The sequence below is a fragment of the Pseudophryne corroboree genome, chromosome 3, assembly GCF_028390025.1.
Source record: "Pseudophryne corroboree isolate aPseCor3 chromosome 3, aPseCor3.hap2, whole genome shotgun sequence".
Classification (NCBI taxonomy): domain Eukaryota; kingdom Metazoa; phylum Chordata; class Amphibia; order Anura; family Myobatrachidae; genus Pseudophryne; species Pseudophryne corroboree.
Window position 1 is genome coordinate 8348692 of NC_086446.1, and position 20878 is coordinate 8369569.

Below are 20878 nucleotides of genomic sequence, written 5' to 3' on the forward strand. Positions count from 1 at the left end.
ATATTAATGTGAAATTAAGTATATCTTTTAAAATTACTATGGCCTGGGCTTTTTGGAATTATATCAATGCCCTGACTCCCTCATCCAAAGGGACAAAATTGTTATTAGCTCATATAGCCGTTGCTACACAAAAAAAATCTTGTCCCAATAGATACAACAAGAGCTAATACCTTTGTCTCTCGTGGCACCTCTACCAAATGGACTGGGTGGTATGCTCTCTTGATGCAGAGTCTTACTCTACAAAATTCTTCTCCACTTGGTTACTATATTTTATCACGCTACCAACCTCTACCAAGGAGTACGTGCGCAAAGTAGTTAGACGAACTACATGGTACAACATGGAAACTCTCACCATTTTCGGACAAACCAAGTATACGATCATAATATGGGACTGTCACAAAAAGAGGTCGTTCATCTTCATATTATTGTTACCTATACTACTGCTTTCTCCTTTCTTTTAGTTATGTAAATTGCAGTAGATTAAGTTATGTACATTGTGATGTATGTATTTTTACATGCGATGTATGTTACTAATAAATACATGAAAAAAAAATTACCTCACCAGATTTTGATCAAATTTAGTATATGGAGAGTATATATGTAGTCTAAGAAAAATACAAAATATTATTTAAATATCTCATGCCGTTTTTCCAAATTATGGCTATGTAAAGTTTTAAAAATCTGTCAAAAACACACAACCTGCATATTTCTTCTGCAATGTCCACAGATTATCCACAGGATAAACATTGGGATACGAGGTAGCGACAGCGGATTGACACCTACAATCAAAGCTTTCGGCCTCCCAGAGTGCAATAGCATTTTATTATTTTATTTTTATAATCTTTATTCTTTTTGAGCAATCTTTCTAAAAAGCGTCTTATACGTACCTTAGAAAGAGTCGCTCCAACACCTCCTCACCGGGTCGCGCAACGCTTGTCCACATGTACAGCGCTGTTTCGGTGGGCGTCTATGTAGGATGGACTAGCAAGTCTAGCAGACGTTACCAGGCTGTGGCTGAAGCTCTGGGAGAAGGTAAGGCTGCCACCGCGGGTGCACCTGCGCTAGGCCCCAAAGATCATAGGGATTAGTGTGAGGCCGGGATCCCCGGGGGTTGATGTCTGCAGTGAGGAATAAGACGCTAACCATCGTCGCCCCTCCCCCCGGTTCATGACCAGTTTCCTCAGAGTTTCCCACCATGAACTGATTTTCCGCTTGCGTCTGAGATGATGTATCAACTGTCTTTGACGGCGTGGCTCTTGAGACTTCCATCCTGAAAGCAAGAGGGTTCTCACAACAGGTAATTCTAACAATGCTCCGAGCAAGGAAACCTTCCTCAGCTCGCATTTATCATCTATATTTAATGGTGCAGTGACCAGAAATTTGATCCTAGGTCTTTCAGAGCTTCCAGAGTTCTGGCATTCCTTCAGGCAGAAATGGACAAAGGTTACGGGTAGCTTCCCTGAGAGTATAGGTGTCAGCATTGACTGTATGGTTCCAAAAGAAAATTGCTAACCTACAGCATGTTTGTCCTTTTTTCCAGGGAATGCTTCACATCCAACCTCCTTTTGTTCCTCCTACAGTGCCTTGGGATTTAAGTCTAGTCCTAAAGGCGCTTCAGGTTTCTCCATTTGAACCACTAAAGCCAGTGGATCTTAAATGGCTGACAGCTAAAGTTCTCTTTCTACTGGCTATTGCTTCAGCTAGAAGAGTTTTAGATTTGGGGGCATTATGTCGTCCTCCTTTTTTGATTTTTTCATCCAGATAGAGCGGTTCTCAGAACCAAATTTAGTTATCTTCCTAAGGCGGTGTCTAAATTCCACCTTAACGAAGAAATTGTAGTCCCGGCCTTCCAAGGGCTGGAACTTTCTGCTGGAAATGCATCATTGGACGTAGTCCGTGCCTTATGGATCTACGTGGATTGTACCAGTGCCATCAGAAAGACAGACACTCTCTTCGTTCTCTACGGATTTGACAAGAGAGGATGGCCTGCTGACAAGCAGACAATGGCGAGGTGGCTTTGAATTACTATTTCAGAAGCATATTCTAAAGCTGATCTTCCTATGCCGGCTAATGTCTTTGCTCACTCTACTCGTAAGGTAGGTCCGTCATGGGCAGCACAACGTGGTGCCTCAGCTGAACAGATATGTAAGGCAACCACATGGTCTTCCATTAACACATTCATTAGACATTATGCCTTTAATACCTTTGCCTCTCAGGACATAGTATTCTCCTGTCCCCACCACTAAATTTGCTTTGGGACATCCCAATGTTTATCCTGTGGATAATCTGTGGACCCTGCAGAAGAAATACGTAGTTATGGTAGACTTACCGTTGATAACTCTATTTCTTCTAAGCCCACAGTATCCACAGGAATCCCACCCTGATGCACCTGATTTCAGGATCCTTTCACCTACTAACTTCTTCCTTCTTGTATGGAAGGGTGTGCATGTCTATTCTTCTCGCCTGATTAGGGCTCTCTATGATGCTCCTGCCTTGAGCTTTGGGAAAACAACTGAATTGCCTGAGCCAGGAGGCAGGGATATAGGGGACATCCGTTGCATTCTGGGAGGTCGAAAGCTTTGATCATTGGTGCCAATCCGCTGTCGCTACCTCATATTCCAATGTTTATCCTGTGAATACTGTGGACTTAGAAGTAGTAGAGTTATCGACGGTAAGTCAGCCCTAACTACGTATTTTCAAATCGCCATAGCAGCTCTCCTAATGAAGATAGAGAGGTGGGAGTTGTGTCATTGTTCTGTGTTTTTATGCCCTTAACTATGATATACAACACAATAGGCTTTGGGAGGAAAAACTTTTTCCAAATTCAAACTGAAATTTTTGATCATGATTATCTTTAAGTGCATCGACAACAAGTAAAAAAACACATCAGCGAAATAGTCTATACTGTTAAATGTTGGTTAAAATTTGGGAGGAAAATGGGTTCATAGTTAAAAATAATTTTAAAGCAAGGTAGTAATAGGTAATAATAGATTAGATGGCTTCATTTGTTTAATTATATAAATCAAGTTTAATAGAAATACTTGACATTGTATTAGTCAGTCAACAATGTTAGCTGAAGATAGTTTGACAATACCTCAGTGTTTGTTTTTAAAGTGTCATCAGGAGACATAAATACTTCCAGTTGGAGTTACAGATTCGACTTTGTATAAGACATCTATTGGTACATTAGGCTTCCTTGGATAGAAGAATGATGGTGAAGGTCCAGCTGGATGAAGGAAGATCACTTTTAATTTGTCTTCATCTTTATTCTTGTCCATCACATAAGCAAGCCACCATTGCTTGTTATACACAATGGATATATAGCCATTTAGGAATGGGCATAAATAACACCGTATAAGGACACCACTCCCACCTCCCTAGCTTCATTAGCTATGGCGACATGAAAATATGGTGGTTTCTCTTACATCCTAGAGGATGCTGGGGTCCACATTCGTACCATGGGGTATAGACGGGTCCACCAGGAGCCATTGGCACTTTAAGAGTTTGAGTGTGGGCTAGCTCATCCCTCTATGCCCCTCCTACCAGACTCAGTTTAGAAAATGTGCCCGGTCACAGCTAGTGGAGCCTTTCCAGTGTTTCCCTAGAAAAGTTTTATTTAGAGTTTAATATTTTAAAGGGAGGCTGCTAGCAACATCCTCCCTGCTTCGTGGGTCTAAGGGGGAGAGTAGTGTCCGCCCTGCGGGGTCTGAGCCACTTACTCTGCTGATGGGACACTGAGCTCCTGAGGGGTCAGATCGCTCCCCGCCGCAGGGGATCGCTCGCCCCAGCAGCATGCCGCCACCCCCTTACAGAGCTGAAGAATCGGTGGCGAGTGAGACACAACCCCCCCCCCCCCCCCCTAGCAAGTGGGGGGGTCGGTGTGAAGATGGTGGCGACAAAGGTAGGAGTGCAGTGTTAACTGCACTCCAGGAGGCTCAGCGGTACATAGTACAGCGCTGTGAGGGGCGCCCTGAGCCAGCGCTACACCCTACACTGGTCCCAAAGCCTGTCTGGATCCTCGGATCTCAGCCAGCACTCAATCCTCAGGCCAGTATAATCAGTGGAAGACCAGGAAGACGTTGCCATTTTGGGGGCAGAGCTTCTCAGAGTGGACCCAACAGCGTTCAGCGCCATTTTCCTGCCTGCACAGCGCTGATCAGGAGAAACAGGTCCCTCCACAGCAACTCCAGCTATCTGTAAACGGTTCCAGGAGGTTGTAGAAGGGAGGGGAGGCTGCAATATGATGGTGTATCGTATTAAGGTGCACAGTCAGCGCTGGGTATGGGTCGGCTCCAATCTCTGTGTTTCTCTTGCCATTCTCGGGGGGGAAAACTCTGTCTGCCCTCCCGTGTGTGTGTGTGTGTGTGTGTGTGTGGTGGTCTCCTTTAGCTATGTCCAGGGACACTGTGTCATATGCTGTGGAGGATATGTCCTCCCAGGATGATCCCATTCCATGTAATCAGGATAGCACTGGTTTAGCACAGATTCCAGCAAGGGAAGCTGAGTGGTTTTCCTCTATCAAATCTTGGATTTCTCAGATTTCCGACAGGGTTGCAAGTAATGAATCTGCAACCTAGGTATTACAGAACTCTATGGCAATATGGCCCGATTCTGGTACCTCAGGACGCTCCGCTATATTCCCCCACAAACGTTCATGTCATGCAAGACGACACGGATATCGATTCTGACACCACAGACTGTAATGGGGATGTGTTGTGGGGGTCTGCCTCTCTTGCAACGGGGGTGCAATTGATGATAGAGGCTATCAGGGATGTGTTGAATATTAATGATACCACATCTGAGCAGGTTGAGGAGGCTTTTTTTACTGAAAATAAGAAAGCCTTGCTAACCTTCCCTGCGTCAAAGGAATTAAATTCTATATTTGAGAAAGCATGGGATAACCCTGAGAAAAAATTCCAGATCCCTAAAAGGGTCCAGGTGGCGTTCACTTTCCTGAGGAGGATAGAAAAAAATGGGAGAACCCGCCAATTGTTGACGCATCTGTTGTCAGACTCTCAAAGAAGGTGGTTTTACCTGTTCTGGGATCTACCGCCTTAAAGGAGCCGGCTGATTGTAAAATTGATAATACACTTAAATCAATGTACACCACTTTGGGGGCCATATTACGTCCCACTTTTGCTAGTGCATGGATTGCAAAAGCTATAGTAAAGTGGTCAGGCACCTTACTTGAGGATTTGGATACGATTGATAAGGGTGATGAGGAATTGTTTTTGCGTAACATTCACGATTCTTACGAGGCTCTCCAGTATGGAAGGTTCTATGCTCTGGTTCTATGCTCATCTCCACATGCACCAGGATTTCACTCCTCTGGTGGCTCCGATTGCATCACCTTCTGGAGGGCTGCAGGTTCGGGATTCAGGACTGGGTCCTTCTAACCATGGATGCGAGCCTTTGGGGCTGGGGCGCAGTCATTTAAAGGGAAATCCTCCAAGGAAGGTGGTCAAGTCTGGAAGCCGGCCTGCCGATCAACCTCCTGGAACTAAGAGCCATCTACAACAGTCTTCAGGCGGCCCATCTAAGAGATCGGGCCATTCAAGTACAGTCGGACAACGTAACAACAGTTTCTTACATAAACCGACAGGGCGGAACGAAGAGCAGAGTGGCGCTGTCTGCCATCTTCTTTCCGGGAGTGGACAACTGTGAAGCAGACTTCCTCAGCAGAAATGATCTCCATCCAGGGGAGTGGGGTCTCCATCCGGAGGTGTTCAAGGAAATAAGAGACCTTTGGGGGTTACCCAAAATAGATATGATGGCCTCTCGTCTCAACAAGAAGCTTTGACACTATTGTTCCACGTCGAGGGACCCACAAGCAGTGGCAGTGGACGCCCTGGTGTCTCCGTGGGTGTTCCAGTCGGTGTACGTGTTTCCACTTCCACTCATTCCAAGAATTCTAAAGCTCGTAAGGAGAACAAGAGTTCAAGCGATCCTCATTGCTCCAGACTGGCCAAAGCGGGCTTGGTACGCAGACCTTCTGAATCTCTTGCAGGAAGAGCCAATGTCTCTTCGGGAGGACCTGCTGCAGCAGGGGCCGCGGCTACGTTTGATGGTATGGAAGTTGAGCGCCTTATACTTGTTCGAAAGGGCATTTCGAAGAAGGTCATGCCTACCCTGATACAGGCTGGGAAAGGGAGCTTTGTCTTGTAAAAGCCCTTACTTGATCTTCCACGAAGATAGAGCTGAGCTCCGGACACGTCAGCAGTTTCTTCCAAACGTTGTGTCTGCATTTCATATAAACCAACCTGTTGTGGTGCCAGTGGCTACGGACTCCTCAATTTTGTCAAAGTCCTTGGATGTTGTGAGGGCTTTGAAAATCTATGTGAAGAGTACTGCTCGTCCCAGGATATCGGACTCTTTGCGTGTCCTGTATGATCCCAAGAAAATTGGGTGTCCTGCTTCAAAGCAGACTATATCTCGCTGGATTAGATTCACTATCCAGCATGCTTATTCTACGGCAGGTCTGCCATGTCCAAAGTCTGTTAAGATCCACTCTACTCGTAAGGTGGGGTCTTCCTGGGCGGCTGCCCGGGGTGTCTCGGCATTACAAGTTTGCCGAGTGGCAACTTGGTCTGGTTCGAACACGTTTGCTAAGTTCTACAAGTTTGATACTTTGGCCTCTGATGATCTGAAATTCAGTCAATCAGTTCTGCAGGAGCCTCCGCGCTCTCCCTCCCGTTCTGGGAGCTTTGAAACATCCCCATGGTACTAATGTGGACCCCAGCATCCTCTAGAACGTAAGAGAAAATAAGATTTTGGATACCTACCGGTAAATCCTTTTCTCATAGTCCGTAGAGGATGCTGGGCACCCGCCCAGTGCTTCATTTTCCTGCAACCGTTATCTGGTTCGGTACAACTTTGTTTAGTTATGTACTGCATTGTTACTTGGTAAGTAATGTTTCAGCAGTTGCTGAGTTTTTCAAGCTAGTTAGCTTGATGTGCCTTTATATGTGTATGCTGGTATGAATCTCGCCACTATCTGTGTTAAATCCTTCTCTCGAAGATGTCCGTCTCCACGGGCACAGTTTCTAGACTGAGTTTGGTAGGACAGGCATAGAGGGAGAAGCCAGCCCACACTCTCAAATTCTTAAAGTGCCAACGGCTCCTGGTAGACCAGTCTATACCACATGGTACTAATATGGACCCCAGCATTCTCTACGGACTACAAGAAAAGGATTTACCGGTAGGTAACCAAAATCCTATTTCTCTAACGTCCTAAGTGGATGCTGGGGACTCCGTAAGGACCATGGGGAATAGCGGCTCCGCAGGAGACTGGGCACATCTAAAGAAAGCTTTAGGACTATCTGGTGTGCACTGGCCCCTCCCCCTATGACCCTCCTCCAAGCCTCAGTTAGATCTCTGTGCCCGAACGAGAAGGGTGCACACTAGGGGCTCTCCTGAGCTTCTTAGTGAAAGTTTTAGTTTAGGTTTGTTATTTTCAGTGAGACCTGCTGGCAACAGGCTCACTGCATCGAGGGACTAAGGGGAGAAGAAGCGAACTCACCTGCGTGCAGAGTGGATTGGGCTTCTTGGCTACTGGACATTAGCTCCAGAGGGACGATCACAGGCCCAGCCTGGATGGGTCCCAGAGCCGCGCCGCCGGCCCCCTTACAGAGCCAGAAGGCAGAAGAGGTCCGGAAAATCGGCGGCAGAAGACGTCCTGTCTTCAACAAGGTAGCGCACAGCACTGCAGCTGTGCGCCATTGCTCCTCAGCACACTTCACACTTCGGTCACTGAGGGTGCAGGGCGCTAGGGGGGGGCGCCCTGAGCAGCAATAAAAACACCTTGGCTGGCGAAAATACATCACATATAGCCCCCAGGGCTATATGGATGAATTTTAACCCCTGCCAGAATCCATAAAAAAGCAGGAGAAAAGTCCGTGAAAAAGGGGCGGAGCCTATCTCCTCAGCACACTGGCGCCATTTTCCCTCACAGCTCAGTTGGAGGGAAGCTCCCTGTCTCTCCCCTGCAGTCACTACACTACAGAAAGGGTTAAAAAAGAGAGGGGGGGCATTAATTAAGCGCAGTATTAATGATACAGCAGCTATAAGGGGAAAAACACTTATATAAGGTTATCCCTGTATATATATAGCGCTCTGGTGTGTGCTGGCAAACTCTCCCTCTGTCTCCCCAAAGGGCTAGTGGGGTCCTGTCCTCTATCAGAGCATTCCCTGTGTGTGTGCTGTATGTCGGTACGTTTGTGTCGACATGTATGAGGAGAAAAATGATGTGGAGACGGAGCAGATAGCCTGGAATAGTGATGTCACCCCCTAGGGGGTCGACACCTGAGTGGATGAACTGTTGGAAGGAATTACGTGACAGTGTCAGCTCTGTATAAAAGACAGTGGTTGACATGAGACAGCCGGCTACTCAGCTTGTGCCTGTCCAGACGTCTCATAGGCCGTCAGGGGCTCTAAAGCGCCCGTTACCTCAGATGGCAGATATAGACGCCGACACGGATACTGACTCCAGTGTCGACGGTGAAGAGACAAATGTGACTTCCAGTAGGGCCACACGTTACATGATTGAGGCAATAAAAAATGTTTACACATTTCTGATAATACGAGTACCACCAAAAAGGGGTATTATGTTCGGTGAGGAAAAACTACCTGTAGTTTTCCTGAATCTGAGAAATTAAATGAGGTGTGTGATGATGCGTGGTTTTCCCCCGATAACAACTGATAATTTCTAAAATGTTATTGGCATTATATCCTTTCCCGCCAGAGGTTAGGGTGCGTTGGGAAACACCCCCTAGGGGGGATAAAGCGCTCACACGCTTGTAAGGGCTCTACCCTCTCCTGAGATGGCCGCCCTTAAGGATCCTGCTGATAGAAAGCAGGAGGGTATCCTAAAATGTATTTACACACATACTGGTGTTATACTGCGACCAGCAATAGCCTCAGCCTGGATGTGCAGTGCTGGGTTGGCATGGTCGGATTCCCTGACTGAAAATATTGATACCCTAGATAGGGACAGTATATTTTTGCCTATAGAGCATTTAAAAGATGCATTTCTATATATGCGTGATGCACAGCGGAATATTTGCCGACTGGCATCAAGTCTAAGTGCGTTGTCCATTTCTACCAGTAGAGGGTTATGGACACGTCAGTGGTCAGGTGATGCATATTCCAAACGGCATTTGGAAGTATTGCCTTATTAAGGGGAGGAGTTATTTGGGGTCGGTCTTTCAGACCTGGTGGCCACGGCAACAGCTGGGAAATCCACGTTTTTACCCCAGGTCGCCTCTCAACATGAGAAGACGCCGTATTATCAGGCGCAGTCTTTTCGTAGACAAGGGGCAAAAGGTTCCTCATTTCTGCCCCGTGACAGAGGGAGAGGAAAAAGGCTGCAGAAATCAGCCAGTTCCCAGGAACAGAAACCCTCTCCCGCCTCTGCCAAGCCCTCAGTATGACGCTGGGGCTTTACAAGCAGAATCAGGCACGGTGGGGGGCCCGTCTCAATGAATTTCAGCGCGCAGTGGGCTCACTCGCAAGTAGACCCCTGGATCCTTCAAGTGATATCTCAGGGGTACAAATTAGAATGCGAGACGTCTCCCCCTCGCCGTTTCCTAAAGTCGGCTTTACCGATGTCTCCTTCTGACACGGAGACAGTTTTGGAAGCCATTCACAAGCTGTATTCCCAGCAAGTGATAATCAAGGTATCCCTCCTGCAACAGGGAACGGGGTATTATTCCACACTGTTGTGGTACCGAAGCCGGACGGCTCGGTGAGACCGATTCTAAATCTAAAATCTTTGAACACTTACATACAGAGGTTCAAATTCAAGATTGAGTCACTCAGAGCAGTGATTGCGAACCTGGAAGAAGGGGACTACATGATGTCTCGGGACATCAAGGATGCTTACCTTCATGTCAAATTTTACCCTTCTCACCAAGGGTACATCAGGTTTATGGTACAGAACTGTCACTATCAGTTCAGACGCTGCCGTATGTATGGTCCACGGCACCCCGGGTCTTTACCAAGGTAATGGCCGAAATTATGATATTCCTTCGAAGGAAGGGAATTTTAGTTATCCCTTACTTGGACGATTCCCTGATGAGGGTAAGATCCAGGGAACAGTTGGAGGTCGGTGTAGCACTATCTCAGGTAGTGTTGCGGCAGCACGATTGGATTCTCAATATTCCAAAATCGCAGCTGGTTCCGACGACTCGTCTTCTGTTCCTAGGGATGATCCTGGACACAGTCCAGAAAAAGGTGTTTCTCCCGGAGGAGAAAGCCAGGGAGTTATCCGAGCTAGTCAGGAACCTCCTAAAACCGAGCCAAGTCTCAGTGCATCAATGCACAAGGGTTCTGGGTAAAATGGTGGCTTCCTACGAAGCAATCCCATTCGGCAGATTCCACGCAAGAACTTTCCAGTGGGACCTGCTGGACAAATGGTCCGGGTCGCATCTTCAGATGCATCAGCGGATAACCCTGTCACCAAGGACAAGGGTATCCCTCCTGTGGTGGTTGCAGAGTGCTCATCTTCTAGAGGGCCGCAGATTCGGCATTCAGGACTGGGTCCTGGTGACCACGGATGCCAGCCTGCGAGGCTGGGGAGCAGTCACACAGGGAAGGAATTTCCAGGGCTTATGGGCAAGCCTGGAGACATCACTTCACATAAATATCCTGAAGCTAAGGGCCATTTACAATGCTCTAAGCTTAGCAAGACCTCTGCTTCAAGGTCAGCCGGTGTTGATCCAGTCGGACAACATCACGGCAGTCACCCACGTAATCAGACAGGGTGGCACAAGAAGCAGGGGGGCAATGGCAGAAGCTGCAAGGATTCTTCGCTGGGCGGAAAATCATGTGATAGCACTGTCAGCAGTATTCATTCCGGGAGTGGACAACTGGGAAGCAGACTTCCTCAGTAGGCACGACCTCCACCCGGGAGAGTGGGGACTTCACCCAGAAGTCTTCCACATGATTGTAAACCGTTGGGAAAAACCAAAGGTGGACATGCTGGCGTCCCGCCTCAACAAAAAACTGGATAGGTATTGCGCCAGGTCAAGGGACCCTCAGGCAATAGCTGTGGACGCTTTGGTAACACCGTGGGTGTACCAGTCAGTGTATGTGTTCCCTCCTCTGCCTCTCATACCCAAGGTACTGAGAATTATAAGACGGAGAGGAGTAAGAACTATTCTCGTGGCTCCGGATTGGCCAAGAAGGACTTGGTAACCGGAACTTCAAGAGATGCTCACGGAGGATCCGTGGCCTCTACCTCTAAGAAGGGACCTGCTCCAGCAAGGACCCTGTCTGTTCCAAGACTTACCGCGGCTTCGTTTGACGGCATGGCGGTTGAACGCCGGATCCTGAAGGAAAAAGGCATTCCGGATGAAGTCATCCCTATCCTGATCAAAGCCAGGAAGGATGTAACCGCAAAACATTATCACCGCATTTGGCGAAAATATGTTGCGTAGTGCGAGGCCAGTAAGGCCCGACGGAGGAAATTCAACTGGGTCGATTCCTACATTTCCTGCAAACAGGAGTGTTTATGGGCCTGAAATTGGGGTCCATTAAGGTTCAAATTTCGGATCTGTCCATTTTCTTCCAAAAAGAACTAGCTTCAGTCCCTGAAGTTCAGACGTTTGTAAAAGGGGTACTGCATATACAGCCTCCTTTTGTGCCTCCAGTGGCACTTTGGGATCTCAATGTAGTTTTGGGTTCCAAAAGTCACATTGGTTTGAACCACTTAAATCTGTGGAGTTAAAATATCTCACATGGAATGTGGTCATGCTATTGGCCCTGGCCTCGGCCAGGCGCGTGTCAGAGTTGGCGGCTTTGTCCTATAAAAGCCCTTACCTGATTTTCCATTCGGACATGGCGGAATTGAGTCCTCATTTTCTCTCTAAGGTGGTTTCAGCGTTCACCTGAACCAACCTATTCTGGTGCCTGCGGCTACTAGGGACTTGGAGGACTCCAAGTTGCTAGACGTTGTCAGGGCCCTGAAAAATATGTTTCCAGGACGGCTGGAGTCAGGAAATCTGACTCGCTGTTTATCCTGTATGCACCCAACAAGCTGGGTGCTCCTGCTTCTAAGCAGACTATTGCTCGTTGGATTTGTAGTACAATTCAGCTTGCACATTCTGTGGCAGGCCTGCCACAGCCGAAAATCTGTAAATGCCCACTCCACAAGGAAGGTGGGCTCATCTTGGGCGGCTGCCCGAGGGGTCTCGGCTTTACAACTTTGCCGAGCAGCTACTTGGTCAGGAGCAAATACGTTTGTAAAATTCTACAAAATTGATACCCTGGCTGAGGAGGACCTGGAGTTCTCTCAATTGGTGCTGCAGAGTCATCCGCACTCTCCCGCCCGTTTGGGAGCTTTGGTATAATCCCCATGGTCCTTACGGAGTCCCCAGCATGCACTTAGGACGTTAGAGAAAATAAGAATTTACTTACCGATAATTCTATTTCTCGTAGTCCGTAGTGGATGCTGGGCGCCCATCCCAAGTGCGGATTGTCTGCAATACTGGTACATAGTTATTGTTACCAAAAAAATTCGGGTTATTGCTGTAGTGAGCCATCTTTTCTAGAGGCTCCTCTGTTATCATGCTGTTAACTGGGTTTAGATCACAAGTTGTACAGTGTGATTGGTGTGGCTGGTATGAGTCTTACCCGGGATTCAAAATCCTTCCTTATTGTGTACACTCGTCCGGGCACAGTATCCTAACTGAGGCTTGGAGGAGGGTCATAGGGGGAGGAGCCAGTGCACACCAGATAGTCCTAAAGCTTTCTTTAGATGTGCCCAGTCTCCTGCGGAGCCGCTATTCCCCATGGTCCTTACGGAGTCCCCAGCATCCACTACGGACTACGAGAAATAGAATTATCGGTAAGTAAATTCTTATTTTTTGCATTTTTTACAGATTTTTGGAAACTTTACATAGCCATATTTTTGAAACGGCATGAGATTTATATAACATTTTGGATTTTTCTAAGACTACATATATACTCCCCATATACCATATTTTAGCAAAATCTGAGCTGGTGAGGTAAAATCAGTGTGTTAGTTTGACATGGAATGACCCAGTTCAAAGCTTGGTGTTCCTACTTTAGTGCGTGCTTTTATAACGATGAAGCCAGGGTTACGCCTAACAAGCGATTTTCAGATACCAGCATCCTCCCTCAAGGATGACACTGACAGAAAAATTGGAAACATCTCCCAAAAAGACCAGCTCTTTTAAGTCCTAGCCTCGCTTTAAGCAGCCCTGGGCTACCAAAACGGCCGGCTGCAAAGGAAGGCTGGGCGGAAGATAAGTTCTCTGCCTGTTAAGAAGGCGACTCTGTACGAGAAGTGGTTTCCAACTCTCTCATTTCAGAGACTTCTTTCTCAACAATTTTTCTGTACATGTCTTACATCAGGGCCTTGGCTTGGCAACTAGCCATTCAGGCCCTTCTGCAGTCGGGCAGTTACTCCGCTGCAACAATGGACAGGCTTTAACTCCACACTGTTCCTGGTCCGCAAACCACAACCCATACTCAATCCCAAGGCTCTCAACAAATGTATATGTGTGCTCTATTTTCGCATGGAAACCCTCCATTCCATTATCCTGGCATTGGAACCTGGGGACTTCATGGCTTCCCTTGACATTCAGGATGCATACCTGCATGTACCTATTAAGGCCAACCATCGGCGATACCTCAGATTTGCTGTTATTCACTATCATTATCAGTTCCGGGCGCTGCCCTTTGGACTGTACACAGCCCCTCAGGTTTTTTACCAAGATTATGGCAATCATGGCTGCACATCTCCGGTGCCAAGGTGTCTGCGTTTTCCCATACCTAAATGACGTAGTGATTCTGGCTCAGTCTCTAGAGGTTCTGCAACAACATCTCCGTCTGACCATTGCCTTCCTACAGACACACGGGTATAAGAAATTTACCCTATCGTCATTTCAAAGATATTATATCTGGGAGCCATCCCAGATTCTCAGGAGACTGGCATGGTTGTGCTTGTCTCTAAAGTCCAGCGTCTGGGATGCCTGGCCCATGCTAACAGCTGTGGGTTCATTTCGCATGTCAGACTGGTAGCAGCTTGTGGGTTCAGATCTCACCTAACAAGCTTGGTTTTAAGGCTCATAGGCTTTTTTGCCAGCAGAGAGGATAATGACACTACACTCGCATCTGCAAAGTTTTCTTCAACACCGGCATTTGTCCATTCACTCAGCCATGCAGGTCCTGTGGTCCGTGGTCCCTACCTTCGGCAGGGTGGAGTACACACAGTATCACTCCAGACCTCTGCAACACCTGATTCTCACAGTGAAATAGACCACATCATCTAGTCAGACAAGGGTGTTATCACTGGAGTTTCAGCTCTCCCTTGTTGTGGTGGCTACAGACGTCCCACTGGGGCAAGGGCAGTCCCTTTTTTTGGATCTCGGATGAGGTACTACTCGCCATGGATGTTAGCCTCTGCGGATGGGGAGCAGTAACCAGCCAACAGTTCTTTCAGGGGCATTAAACAGTTCTCGAGTCACCTGCCCATCAACATAATGGAACTCAGGGCAGTGTACAAAGCACTCAATCTGGCATAGGACCTTCTTCAGGACCAGCCAGTTCAGGTCCCATACGACAATGTGACTTACAGTAGCCTACCTCGACCATCAGGGAGGATGTGCCATGAAAAAAGTGATGCACATCTTCACTTGGGCAGGACATCATCTTCCGGCAAAATCGGTAGTGTTCATCCCAGGAGTTCTCAGCTGAGAAGCAGACTTCCTAAGCTGACAGGACTCTACATCTAGAAGCCTTTCAGGATCTGGTGGACAAGTGGAGCCTACCAGATTTGGATCTCGGGGCATCTTGCTGCAACCACAGACTTCCAGTATATGGGACCAGGACCAAGGATCATGCAGCCATCTTCGTAGACACTCTGGTGGTGCAGTGGATCTTCAGTCTGGCATAAATCTCCCCTCATCCCACTCCTTCCGAGAGTACTTCACAAGTTCAAGCAGGGTTGGCATCATGCTTCTTAAAGCTCCAGACTGGCCGAGGCATCCTTGGTTTGCAGACCTGCAGTGTCTGTCAATCGACACTCAGACTTCCTCTACGGCAATATCTGTTAACGCCGGGTCCGTATTTACACCAGGAGCTGGCTCGATTGTCTTTGACGGCATGGCTCTTGAGACATCCCTTTTAAAATGTAACTGTTTGTCAAGCTTGGTTGTCCAGACAATGCTTAAAGCATGCAAGCCTTCTTCAGCAGGGGTTTATTAACCGATTTGGTACACTTACTTCAAGTGGTGGTCACCTAGGAGTTGCAATCCTTCTTTCAGAGTTGCAAATGTTCTTTCCTTCCTTCAAGCAGGATTGGGCTTATGTCTTCCCCTTGCATCTCCCAGGGTACACATATCTGCCCTGACCATGTGGTTCTCTGGATTTAAAGTGGCTGACGTAGAAGACTCTCTTCCTCCTGGCTATTGCCTCTGCTAACAGAGTGTCTTCAGCTGCACTTTCGTGTCTTCTTTTTTTTTATTTTTATCCAGACAGAACTCTCTCCTCAGGACTAGGTCTGGATATCTTCCTAAGGTGGTCTCCAAATTTCATATCACTGTAGAAATTTTGGTTCCAGCCTTTCATTTTCCTAACCTTTCCACAAATGATGAGTTGTGTGAGGTGGTACGATTACTGTAGATTTATGTTGAGTGCACCAGGTCTGCCGGTTAATCTGATGCTCTTTTTGTCGTGTATGGTTTTCACAACAGAGGCTGGCCTTCTAGCAAGCAATCTTTGGCTTGATGGATCCATATGATTATCTCTCAGGCATACATGGAAGGGAATCTTTATGTTCCTATCGTACTCCAGGTCCATTCCACTGAGCGGTGGGGCCTTCGTTGGCAGCTAGCCATGGGGCGATTTGCTGGACAGTTGTGTAGAGCAGCCACATGGGCTTCCATCCACACTTTTTCTTGGGTTTTACTCCTTTGGACATTTGCTTCTCTGGATCTTGCCTTTGGGAGACGAGTTCTCCAAGCTCAGTCATGTCCCCACCCTTAAGGGAAACTGCTTTGGATATCCCTGTGGACTCCCTGTAAACTCTGGAAAAAAAATAAGAGTTAAGGTAGAACTTACCCGTGTTAACTCTCTTTTTCTTCGAAGTCCATAAGGTCCACAGGGCACTCACCTTGACGCACCTGGATTCTATGGGTATTTCTAGTTCTCCTCTGTCAGTGTTTCTTGATTGTACCATTCTTCCTTCTCCTCTGCCTGCTCCTGCCTTAGGGCTTGTTCACTATACAGACTAGTCCTCTGGCTGGGGATGTGGTTATAGGGTAGTAGGACCAGTGCATCCTGGGAGCTAAAGCTCTGTTTGTTTGGTGTCTGGACCTCTCCACCCGAAACCCCATGGTATCCCTGTAGTCCCTATGGACATTGAAGAAACAAAGTTTAATAAGAGTTATGGTAGAACCTACCTTTTGTTATGTAGTTCTTGCTTCAGCATTAATCCACCTTTCTAAAACAACAAAAGCCGAGATTCTACTAATAGATTTTCATAATAGAATCTGCTCTGGAAGATAATATATTTTTATTAGTTTGAATGAAATGCATAAACTGTATTTGTATGTAGGAATAATAAGCTTTGCCTGAACAAGACTGTCCCTGGGTTGTAGGTGTCAGGACAGGCCAGATCGGTCTTTTTAAATGCCATCCTTGGATCTACCTGTATTTCTGCATTGCAGGGGGTTATTGTCACCATTATCACCACACAGTAATCACACTGCATCATTTGACAGACCATAACACCCCTTTTACACATGAAGATGACTATAATTTATTTAAGCCAGGATGGGGGAGCTTTTCCCCTATACAGTATCTGGATTTGAGGATGATATGCATAGTGTTGGGATTGTCTAGTGAGCACACAGATTCCTTTCAAATGAAAGGAACCATCATATTTATATCTGCCAGATTGCAGTTAATGTACATTCCTACCCCATTGTCAATGTTTTCTATAGTGTGCCATAATCTCTGCCCCTTTTGTTACATTTACCACACACTGGAAAGCTAGGTAATCCCCACCCGCCCTGTTTGAACTCTTTTTCCATGTTCAATTTGAGCTATATACTGAGGATGAGTCTTACTCGTCCTTAGCACTGAAAAGGTTAAAAACTGGAGCTCTTACACTAACTAATACTATGAAATTCTGTTATTTCCAGCAGATGGATGCACAAGAAGGAATCCTACGGAGGGACATCTCATTTTGTCTCCAGATTTTAAAATAGAAAATAACATCACACAAGATTCTTCAGAAGAAAACCTTGCTACCCTAAAAATACATCCAGTATTTATCAGGGCAGATAAATCATCGGAGCCCTCTAATCATAAGGAATGTTCTACTGATAAATTAGTTATTGCTACACACAGTACAACTGATTCTGCTTTTATATGTACTGAGTGTGGGAAATGTTATAAAATGATCAAAAGTCTAATTAGGCATCAGAAAAATCACACAGGTGAAAAACCATTTCCATGTTCTGAGTGTGGAAAATGTTTCAGTGATAAATCAAATCTTGTTATACATGAGAGAAGTCACACAGGTGAGAAGCCATTTCCATGTTCTGTGTGTGGGAAATATTTCAGAAATAAATCACATCTTGCAAGACATGAGAGAACTCACACAGGTGAGAAGCCATTTTCATGCTCTGAATGTGGAAAATGTTTCATAAATAAATCACAACTTGTTATACATGAGAGAAATCACACAGGTGAGAAACCATTTCCATGTTCTGTGTGTGGAAAATGCTTCACAAATAAATTGCATGTTGTTAGACACGAGAGAAGTCACACAGGTGAGAAGCCATTTCCATGTTCTGTGTGCGGGAAATGTTTTACACAGAAAACAGTTCTTGTTGCACATCAGAGAAGTCACACAGGTGAGAAGCCATTTTCATGTTCTGTGTGTGGGAAATTTTTCAGAAATAAATCACATCTTGTTAGACATGAGAGAACTCACACAGGTGAAAAACCATTTACATGCTCTGTGTGTGGGAATGTGTTTACACGTAAATCAAGTCTTGTTGAACATCAGAGAACTCACACAGGAGAGAAGCCATTTTCATGCTCAGAGTGTGGGAAATGTTTTACACACAAATCATATCTTGTTGCACATCAGATACTTCACACAGGAGAGAAACCATTTTCATGCTCAGAGTGTGGGAAATGTTTTACACACAAATCCTATCTTGTTGCACATCAGATACTTCACACAGGTATGAAACCATTTTCATGCTCCGATTGTGGGAAATGTTTTACAAAGAAATCAGTTCTTGTTACACATCAGAGAAGTCACACAGGAGAGAAACTATTTCCGTGTACTGTGTGTGGGAATTGTTTCCTGTCTAAATCACATCTTGTTAGACATGAGAGAACTCACACAGGTGAGAAGCCATTTACATGCTCTGTGTGTGGGAATGTGTTTGCAAGTAAATCAAATCTTGTTGAACATCAGAAAACACACACAGGTGAGAAACCATTTCCATGCTCTGAGTGTGGGAAATGTTTTACACAGAAATCAGTTCTTGTTGCACATCAGAGAAGTCACTCAGGTGAGAAACCATTTCTATGCACTGAGTGTGGGAAAGGTTTCATAACTAAATCACATCTTGTTAAACATGAGAGAGCTCACAGATGAGAATCCATTTACATGCTCTGAGTGTGGGAATGTGTTTGCTCGTAAGTCAAATTTTGTTGAACATCAGAGAACACATACAGTTGTGGAAAAAGTTTCCTTAAAAATTCAGCTCTTGTTACACATCCGAGAAGTCACACTGGTGCGAAACCATTTCCATGCTCTGATTGTGGGAAATGTTTTAGACAGAAATCAGTTCTTGTTGCACATCAGAGAAGTCACACAGGTGAGAAACCATATCCATGCTCTGAATGTGGAAAATGTTTCATAACTACATCACATCTTAGACATAAGAGACCTCAACACGGGTGAAAAGCCATTTCCATGTTCTGAGTGTGGGAATGTGTTTCCTTTTTTTGGTATACATCTGAGAGAGCACACCGAGTGAAATACATTTCCATGAGTTTATAGACCCTAGAAGAAGCTGCAGTAATATTTTAAATAATGTAAAATCCATTGATATTATTCATAAACATAATCACAGGCAAAAGAACATTTTCAGTGTAAACTCAAAAATATATAGACTACACCGTGTTATGGAGGACAGGCAATATATGCAGATGCTCTCTGTATTGTATGGCGTTTACTAGATTTCTATTTTATATCAGTTGCTATACTCTCTATTGTATGGTGGTCACTAGGATGATTTTTTTTATGGCAGTCACTAAGATGCGCTATTGCAGTACTCAAACTCCGTACTCAGGACCTCACACAGTTCACTTTTTCCAGATGACCAAGCAGGTGTACTAATTACTTACACATTTTAAAAGATGAACTTGTGATTCTGTAAGGAGATCAGGAAAACATGCACTGTGTGGGGTCCTGAGTACCGAGTTTGAAAACCTATTCTCTATTGTATATTAGTCACCAAAATGTCCTGTTTATTGGTCACTTGGCTGCTTTATGTATTTGGTTGCATTAGGATACTCTTAACTGCACCAATATTTCACATCCCTCCACTCTCCCCCCCCCCCACCCCCCCCCCCCACACACACACACAAGGTAAGAGTGTGAACATTATAAACACCTATGTATGGTCCGATTTTTATATTGTGCTCTAAGTTGTCATGATTTGTCTACTTGTGTGTTAGCTGTGCCTGCCATTGCTGTGTTTCCACCTACCTTTGTGCGCTCTATTTGCCTTGCCTATCATGGATGTGGTTAGTGATAGCGGTATCCTAGCCCCGACTACGAGACCACTTCCAGAATTTTTTCCATGGCTAATTTACGTTTCTCTTACATCCTAGAGGATGTTGGGGACTCCGTAAGGACCATGGGGTATAGACGGGCTCTGCAGGAGACATGGGCACTCTAAAGACTTTTGATGGGTGTGCACTGGCTCCTCCCTCTATGCCCCTCCTCCAGACCTTAGATCCTGTGCCCAGAGGAGACTGAGTGCACTGCAGGGGAGCTCTACTGAGTTTCTCTGTAAAAGACTTTTGTTAGTTTTTTTAATTTTGCTGGCAACACGCTCCCTGCATTGTGGGACTGAGGGGAGAGAAGCAGACCTACTTAAATGATAGGCTATGCTTCTTAGGCTACTGGACACCATTAGCTCCAGAGGGTCGGAACGCAGGTCTCACCCTCGCCGTTCGTCCCGGAGCCGCGCCGCCGTCCTCCTCACAGAGCCGGAAGATAGAAGCCGGGTGAGTATGAGAAGAAAGAAGACTTCAAAGGCGGCAGAAGCCTTCGTGTCTTCTATGTGGTAACCGCTGCGCGCCATTGCTCCCAACACACACACACTGGCAGCACTGTATGGGTGCAGGAGGGGGGCGCCCTGGGCAGCAATTATACCCCATGGTCCTTACGGAGTCCCCAGCATCCTCCACGGACTAGGAGAAAAAGATTTACCGGTAGGTTTAAAATCTCATTTTCTCTTGCATCCATAAGGGATATTGGGGACACATTAGTACGATGGGTATAGACGGGTCCAAAGGAGCCAGTGCACTTTACATTTCTTCAACTGGATGTGCTGGCTCCACCCCTCTATGCCCCCTCCCACTGGCATTTTAGGAAAATTGCCCTCGGGAGAGGATGCACACTCCTGGAGCTCCAGAGAGTTTTCTTCAGTTTATTTTAAAACTTTATTATTTTTGGTATGCTGTTTGAGCAACAGCATACCTGCACCGTGGGGGGCGGTCACCGAGCTTGCGAGGCGTCTGAGCCGCTGCTCCACTGCAGGACCACCGACCTGAGAGGTTGTAGCACAGCGGGGCACTGCGCCTTGGCGGTCACAAT

At 46.2% G+C, this 20878-nt stretch overlaps 1 protein-coding gene across 1 annotated transcript in view; it reads left to right on the forward strand.

Annotated features, from left to right (window-relative positions):
- Window positions 1–20543, forward strand: part of LOC135054527 (oocyte zinc finger protein XlCOF6-like) — a 45184-nt gene extending 24641 nt beyond the window's left edge. Inside the window, exon 5 of the mRNA XM_063957664.1 lies at window positions 17169–20543. Coding sequence (XP_063813734.1) covers window positions 17169–18643 — 1475 coding nt within the window. The 3' untranslated portion in view covers window positions 18644–20543. The remainder of the gene's footprint in view (window positions 1–17168) is intronic.
- The last annotated feature ends 335 nt before the right edge of the window (window positions 20544–20878 follow it).